Source organism: Coffea arabica, chromosome 1e (genome assembly GCF_036785885.1).
Source record: "Coffea arabica cultivar ET-39 chromosome 1e, Coffea Arabica ET-39 HiFi, whole genome shotgun sequence".
NCBI lineage: Eukaryota > Viridiplantae > Streptophyta > Magnoliopsida > Gentianales > Rubiaceae > Coffea > Coffea arabica.
Window position 1 is genome coordinate 38,164,225 of NC_092311.1, and position 8,446 is coordinate 38,172,670.

Here is an 8,446-nt window from a genome sequence, read left to right on the forward strand (position 1 = left end):
ACTTATTCGACCTGTTTCAAATGATTAGTTGCTAATATGCTATAATGCGATTAGATAAGGGAACAATGTTGTCATTTGAGTTGGACCTTTTACCTTAATCCATCCATTTTAAGTTCGAAATTCAGTGTAGGTTATTGAAAATATGCGAATAATTTGGTGAATCAGACTTGTTTTGCATTTATTATTTATTCATTGTTTTGCTTTTTGTATTTCTTTTGCTGCAAACACTTCTCAATAACGGGGGTACTTGAGAAGTATATCAAGGCTATTAACATTTCATCTTGCACCAAGTACTTTTTCATACAACTTCTTTCTGAAGTTTTAGCAACAAAAAGAGTTCATTTATCTCTGGAATTAAGGCCGTTGTCATATACAGCAGCCACTCCACCAAGAGATTTGATTACTGCTGTTAAAATTCGGGCTCAGAAAATATCTGAACTAGTGATGGGAAACTATAGATCAAGAACAATGCGCTGCATCACAATTATATTTTCGGTCAATCGCTAATTTAGTTCCTAAACTTTTTCACTAACGTCAATTTGATCCTTCAAAGTTTTTTGATACGCAATTGATCCTTAAAGGAAAATGTCTGTGCCAAGAAAGGACCTATTAGGCGGCGCCACCCAAAACATCTTTTTTCTTGCCTACACGGGAGGCCATTTAGGGGTATTTTAGGAAGAAGGTAATGGGGCCCTTGCAATGATGAGATACCAGTAAAACAGCACCATTAAATGGGGAAAATGCCTAGTGGACATAAGTGAGTTGACGACTGACGTGATGCCGGTTGCTATTGAAGATTTAGGCAATGCAAAAAGCTTTGGGCGGTTGGAGAAGACGGCGCCATTCTAGACGAAGGTTCTATGGGCCACCATTTTAGCCTCACATCCCGGTCATCATCATTAAGATTAATGCCTACCATAGCCTCACCAAGCCCGCAGTTCACGTCCGCCAGTACCTCAGTGTCGCAACGCCAGCCCGCCTCACCTGCACAATCGCCCTCGCCCGCCTCGCTGCGAAATTTACGGGCAAATACCATTCGATTCTGTTAAATCCCAGATCGACGGCCACCAGGTCACTGTTCCCATTCTTATGCTTCCAGATGTCGACCCGCGTGAAGCTGTTATTCGCCAAGTCCACCTGCTGCAAAGCAGGCAAGAGAAAAAACCAAGCTTCGAGTGTCCCGGAAAACGAGTTCTCGCTGAGTTCAACAACCTCCAACTGAGTTAACCCCTGGAATGAAGTCCTGTAAAGCAGCCCGGACAGATAATTGGCTTTGATCACCAGCTCAATGAGGTTGGGCAGGAGCTTGGGGAGTGAACCGGTGAGTTTGTTGTAACTCAGGTCGAGCCTTCTCAAGCTGCCGATCGAGCTCCACGAGTTGGGCAGCGATCCCGAAAGATAATTGTGCGACAGATCAACCGTCTCGAGGGATTTAAGCGCGGTCAAAGAGGGTGGGATTGAGCCGGAGAAGGAGTTGAATCGGAGTAAAAGAGTTTGTAGATTGGTTAGGGAGTAGAGTGGTGGGATTGGGGCAGAGAATTTGTTGGTTGAGAGGTCGAGCGTGACGAGCTGAGTGAGCTTGGAAATGAGTGGAGTCAGGGTGCCGGCGGAATCAGCCGGGTCGAGGGTGAGCTGGGTTACTCTGTTGCCACTGCATAAAAGACCGCAGGAGAAATAAGCCCGAGGAATGGAGCAAGGGTCGTTGGAGAAGTTCCAGGAGCCAAGGCATGAATATGGCTTAATTGAAGAGGGCTTGATTGCGGCTTTGAAGGCTTTAAGGGCCGCTACATCTGATGAAAAGGTGAGGCCGGACGTAGCTGAAATAATGAAGGAAAAACAAAGAAGGATGAAGAGGAAGAAAGGTGCAGGATTATGGATTTTCCCGGGCAGCTTAGGCATGGTAGAAATGTTGGAAAGTAGCGACGAGGGATCCGGGCAACGAGCGAGCGAGCGGAAATGCTAGTAATACTAATACACGAGTAGTGTTAGTCGTAATGGTGTAGTGTGTGAACTGAGGCAGGGAGATTTGATGGCTCCGGATCTTTTGTGACACAATAACATGTAGCAAGCTCTTTCAAGTGTTGAAAGCCAATGGAAAATGTTTGGTACCTCATCATTGCAAGGGCCACGATGGAAAATGTTTGGAAAATGTTTTGTGACACATTATTATTATGGGCCCCAATACCTTCTTCCTAAAATACCCCTAAATGGCCTCCCGTGTAGGTGAAAAAAAAAGATGTTTTGGGTGGCGCCGCCTAATAGGTCCTTTCTTGGCACAGACATTTTCCTTTAAGGATCAATTGCGTATCAAAAAACTTTGAAGGATCAAATTGGCGTTAGTGAAAAAATTTAGGGACTAAATTAGCGATTTTCCCTTATATTTTAAAGGTCAATATCTCTATCTGTCTGGTTACTAAATACTGCTATCTGTTGATTGGCAGACACAAAATTTTATCCTGATGGTCGAAAGGAGAAAGAGTTATCCAAAGATCTGTGGGATATGTTTTCATTCCCAAACGAACGTACAAATGATCTCCCTATTTATGAAAAAGCACAAGGGTATCTGCATCATTTTGCACAAGGAGCAATACCAGTCCATGCATAACATTTTACTTCAAGGCCAGAAAACAAACGGGAAGAAATGTTGAGAAATATATCTGAACATATTCAAATCAAAGTATCGGAGAAAAGTGAACTAGCAAGAATTCAAGAAAAACGATATTGAAGATAACAGCTTTGCGCAGCATCACGAATCCAATATTCTCCTAGGTTAGTTGCCAGCAGTGACGGAGCCAGGACTTTTTCCTTAAGGGGCCAAAATTTTTTCGAACAAAATGACCTTAATATGTTATGTTCAAAATAATTTTTATTTATTTAAATATATAACATATTAAAATATCAAATATTAACTTTAATTATAAATGTATGTCTATTTCATAAATATGTAATATAGTCATAACTAAAATTAAGACAAGAAATAACTTTTGATTAAATATCTTTTTTTTTTTTAGTATAATCGGGAGGACTCGAACCCGAAACCTCTTGCTTACACTCCCCCCAAAAAAAAAATGATTAAATATCTTATAATATCATAAACCACCTAAGTTGCACATTATGAGAAGATGCTCCAATATGTCACTTGTACAATAACAAATATATAACTATGCAATATAAGTATAACTATTTTCAATTAAAAAAGATAAAAGTTATAGTAACATACCTTGAAATTTCATCCTCTTTTATTAAAAATAATTTGAGATTTATGTTCTTTTACAGAACTAAATTCATGTATAATTGAATCAATGATAAATTTTCAAACAACTTTCTTTTTTATGTACATTGTTATGCAATCATTCAATAAATCATCCTTTATCTTGTTTTGAAGTTTTGTTTTGACTATAGAACGGAGCCAGAATTTTTTCCTTGGGGGGAGGGCAAATTTTTCTGAACAACATTATCTTAATATGCTATATTCAAAATAATTTTCATCTATTTAAATATATGACATCTTAAAATATCAAATATTAATTTTAATTATAAAGGTATGTCTATTTCATAAATATGCAGCATAGTCATAACAAAATTAGGATAAGAAATAATCTTTGGTTAAATATCTTATAAGATCACAAACTACCCAGAAAAAATGCTTCAATATGTCACTTGTGCAAAAATAAAAATATAATTATGCAATATAAATATAACTATTTTCAATTAATAAAAGATAAAAGTTATGTTAGCATACATTGAATTTCAACCTCTTTTTTGAAAAGTAAACTGAGTTTTACGTTCTTTCTGTGACGCCCCCGTTTCTCCCAAGGGCGAACCCTAGGGTATCGGCGGGACGCCTGCCTAACTCGCGCCAGGACTCAAAATCTCAAAACAATAAAACTAGATAAACCCAAAAACGTACTATTCACAATATATCTAACGCCAAAAGAGTTCTATTTACATTCCCAAAAGTAGCTATTCAAACCACCATTTACATTATAATAACGACCAGCAGAAAGTGGACCCTAAGGTGGGTCCTTACACAAACCACCAAAACAAAAACAACCATCTTAATTGTCCAACTATTACAAGCAAACTTAGCTATACTAGTGAATGTGCCAAGGAGTTCCCCGCGTCATCCCCTCCTAAGGAAAACAAAGGAAACGAGGTAAGCTAGAAGCTTAGTAAGTAAACAGGGGTAAAAGCGTAAATTGCACATTAATGAACAATTATATCATAGAGATGTCAAATCAAAGGTACAAAGTAACAATCACAAATTAAGGATACAGGTTGGCTCCAACGCCAAGACGTTCGCCAGGCGTGACCTCCTGCCGACACTCCGTCGACCACATGTAAGGGTCCGTAGAACTCCACTTGTACTCCCACCTAACACCTTATCACCCTCACTGGCCAGTCACCTCACAAACTTGAGCTTGAGTCACAAGCTCGGGTCACAAACTTGATTCACAACTGGAACCTACGAACTTGATGACCTCAGACTAGGTTGGACTGGTTTCGACCAAGCCCCGGTCGGCTCGAATAGTCCATCCAAGTCTTGAGATCGGGCCCACAACTTCAACATATTTCACGAACTCACGAAAGTCACCCCGAGCTCCAAGCTCAAGGGGTTCAAACCCAAAATAATTCATTTAGACATGTCATGTATAAATATACACGTAAATTAGGGTTTAGGTCGAGTGCGATGAAGTACACCCTCACCTAGGTACCCTTTCATTCCCTTTAAACACACAAGCAAGTTATATACAAAATGGCCCGAATACTTACTCAAAACACAAAAGTAGTATAAGAGCAAAAATCACTTCGTGCGTGTTAGCTAATAGTAGGCCCCACCAGCTCTGCCTGACTCACCACGGTCTGAAATAGAAGATTGCATCTCATTATATCACAAACGGCCACTAACATGCCCAAAACAAGCAAAACGGCAAAATCGGCACATGCAAGTGCGGAAACGACAAAATGGACACACGCGCGCACGCGGAACGGCCAAATCTGCCATCTCAAACCGTTTTGATCAAAAGTTAGGCTAGGGATATCGGATCAAGGTGGGTGAGACACCGTTTCGAAGTTACGAGGAAGGACTACAACTTTTATTTAAACATCTCAACCCATATCTCAATAGGTATTGGTCAAAATGCACAAAATAGTTCCAGCCATTTCATTTCGGTTTACCAAACAGGCCCTATTTGAAAGACCGTAACTCACGGCTCAGAAATCGAAATCAAGAAATTCTAGAGGCATTAGAAAGCTCATTCATAAGGCTGTAACTTTCATATTTGGACCAAAAGCTGAATCACTACAGAGCATGGAGAAAAAGGGGTTCAAAGTTCCTATCAGAACTGTCCAAATTCGAAGGCAGTTCTGACAACCGATCTTGTTTTGGTCATAACTAAAGCTAAGGGACTCGGATTTGGATGAACTTTATACCGTTTCGAAGCTAAGACCAAGATCTACATTTCTTATGAAGAGGTCAACATCCAGTTCGTACATTATCAAAACGGACAGAACATGGTCAGAGGCTAAAACAAGAAACGCGGCAGAATTCTGGGTTTAGAATAGATGCGACTATTTTGACCAAAACTCAGGCTACATAGATCCGTTTGACCTGAAATTTTGCAGGCATATTCAGGACTTAAGAGGATACAACTTTCATGTTTTGAGAAACTTCTGAATCAGCACGTAGCATCAAGGAAAATGGAGCTTAAGTTCAGGTTCTGGGCTGCCCTGTTTGGGGTTTTGAACGGTTCCGCGCATCGCAAACGCATGGTTCGTTTCTATGTTTATCATGTAAGTTTGCTGGCCAAATGCACACCAAATACACACCCTTAAACCAGCTCCAAACTCCCCTCTCAAAATCCGAAATTACACCATACAATTCTACAAAACCAACCTCATGTATCTACACCTTCTAATCCAACTTCATATGCACCCATTAACTTTAGCTAACCATTAGTGCATCACACCTTAACCAAGTTAACCCTAACCAAGCAAATACTTCTTACTTTAGCCTAGGGTTTCTTGACCCAAATCAGTTTCTACCACCCATTCACCAAATAAATGGGATAAATCATCAAACACAACCATTACAAGTTCAATAACACAAGATTAAGGCTAACCAACATGTTTAGCATGAAACCCTCATTAGGGTTCATATGGCCGAACCTCAAGGCCTCATTTTTCACCAAATTAATCCATAAAATCAAATGATAAACATAAGAGACACCATAATCAATCACAACTAACAATCATTATCATCATTTCCACTATCCCAAGCATCATAAACCACACTTAGCTTTGCATAAGAACTTTCTTACATCAAGATGAAGGTTGTATGATGACTAATGAACTCAACCCAACTCAAAGATGGATTCTTTATGCTTCAAGATGAAAATCTATAGCAGAAATTTGGTTGAACTTTGCAAATTTCCCTTGGTTTTTCTCTTCCTTTTCCATGGCTCCACCTCTCTCTTGCTCTCTCTTGTTTTGTTTTGTCTTGTCTCACTAATGACTTAGTTATAGGCCTTGAGACTAATATGTGGTGCAAGACCACTTAGGAGAGATATTTATTAAACTAACCAATCACACAAGAGTGCTTTATTTGCTTCTTAGCCCTTACACCTTCAACTTTGCATTTGATCAACTCTTGCCCTCAAATATTTGGAACTCTTTCAATTAACTCCATAGGTCATAACTTAATCTAGTCCAAAACATGTAATCACACTTAATTGCTTCACTAATCAGCTTCTTATCTTAATCACCTATACTTAAACATACTTTATCCCACATAAAAGCAATTAAATAACAACCTTTTTGTCAAGGAAAAAATTAGGGTTTTAAACCCAACTTAAACTTCTAATATATCATAACACTAAAGGTTTTGCTAGCTTAGGATTTTCTAACTTTTAAACTCATTTAACCTATATAAAATGGATCAAATCCTATACTTACCTATATTAAAACACACACTAACATAACTAACTTTAATCACCACTCGAACTTATAATTAATACAAAAACTAGGGTTTCAATCCTAACCCCAACTTAGGGTTTTCGAAATATTCCCAAAACCAAATGTTACCGCACAATAATGAATATAACCTAATATCAACTTAAGAACGGACTGGGGCCTCACAACCTCCCCCACTTAGAACAATTTCGTCCTCGAAATTGATACCTTTGTTCGTGAACCATAAATGTAGGGTTTACAAAAGTACGTGTCATCAGGGTCTATTAAGTAATTGCGGTGCACCGATAAGAAAGGGCGTACCTTCGATGCCCGACAAAGGGTCAGTCACCTCTTGTTGACCCATTGCATAGACTCTAGCTAGTCCTCTAGGTCGATTTTCCCCTACACTCGACGGCTTAGCTGCGGTCCCTTCAGTCGGTGGCTTAGGTCTCTCTTTTTGTATCTTAGGGCATTGGGCAATCAAATGTTCTGCACTACCACATTTATACCATTTTCGGATCGAACTGTTCTTCCAACAGTTTTCGTCGGTGTGATTGGCTCCGCAGAAACCACAGATTGGCTTAACGCCCGCACTTGATCCTCCACGCTAGGCACTCCTCTGGGACTCTTGCCCTACCTGACCTCTCCCAAGATTATTTAGAATCCTTGCAGGTCGTGGACCATCTGTTCCTTTACTCGTCTTAAAAGGTGACTCATTTCTCGAGTTTTGTCCAGTCGCAGCGTCGGAGCTAAGTTGCTTTCTTTTTCGGTCATGGAAAGCTTTTACTTGTCCCCTAGCGGTCTCAATTCTTTGTGCCTTTCCTAATGCCTGACTAAATGTGTCCAGTTGTGCGGCTGCAAGTGCTTCCTGGATTTTCACATTTAAACCTTGAACGAAGCGGCGGATTCGTTTTCGCTCCGTTAGCACCAACTCCGGAGCAAAACGGGAGAGCTTTATAAACTGGGTCTCATACTCCGCTACACTAAATGTCCTTGACGCAGGCGGATAAAATCATCTTCCCATTTCTCTTGCACAATGGGAGGTAAATATTTTTCATTAAATTCTCGCGTAAAATTAACCCATATGCAGGGGGTCTGTTCCCGCTCCCACTTAGCTCTAATCACATTCCACCAGGTTCGGGCGGCCCCTTCAAACTGAAAAATGGAAAAAGATATCTGCCGCTCCTCCGAGTACCTAAGTGCGGCAAATATATCTAACATACGGTCCAGCCAACCTTCCGCTAAGTTAGGGTCGGCCCCACCTATAAACTTTGGAGGTGCAAATTTTTGGAACCGTTCCAAGGCACGATCCTCTCTGATAAGAATATATTGTACATATTTTTTAGTGTGTTTTATTAGTTAATTTTGGTTTGATTATTTAGTTTTATAACTAAAATAACTAAGGTTTTGGTAAAAAACTACATTTTATGTTAAAGTGGCTAAACATTGCATTTGATGAATTTTTATGGTAAAAACTTCATATTTTGTAGGTTTA

General features: G+C 39.7%; 1 protein-coding gene across 1 annotated transcript; it reads right to left on the reverse strand.

Moving 5' to 3' along the window:
- Positions 1 to 281: 281 nt before the first annotated feature.
- On the reverse strand, positions 282 to 2,031 carry LOC113703006 (uncharacterized). The gene has a single exon (XM_027224219.2). The coding sequence runs from the start codon at positions 1,897 to 1,899 to the stop codon at positions 940 to 942; it is 960 nt and encodes a 319-aa protein (XP_027080020.1). The 5' UTR covers positions 1,900 to 2,031; the 3' UTR covers positions 282 to 939.
- Between the last annotated feature and the right edge of the window lie 6,415 nt (positions 2,032 to 8,446).

Excerpts from the sequence above, each read along its gene's own strand:
- LOC113703006 (XM_027224219.2), bottom strand. The coding sequence starts at position 1,899 with ATGCCTAAGCTGCCCGGGAAAATCCATAATCCTGCACCTTTCTTCCTC.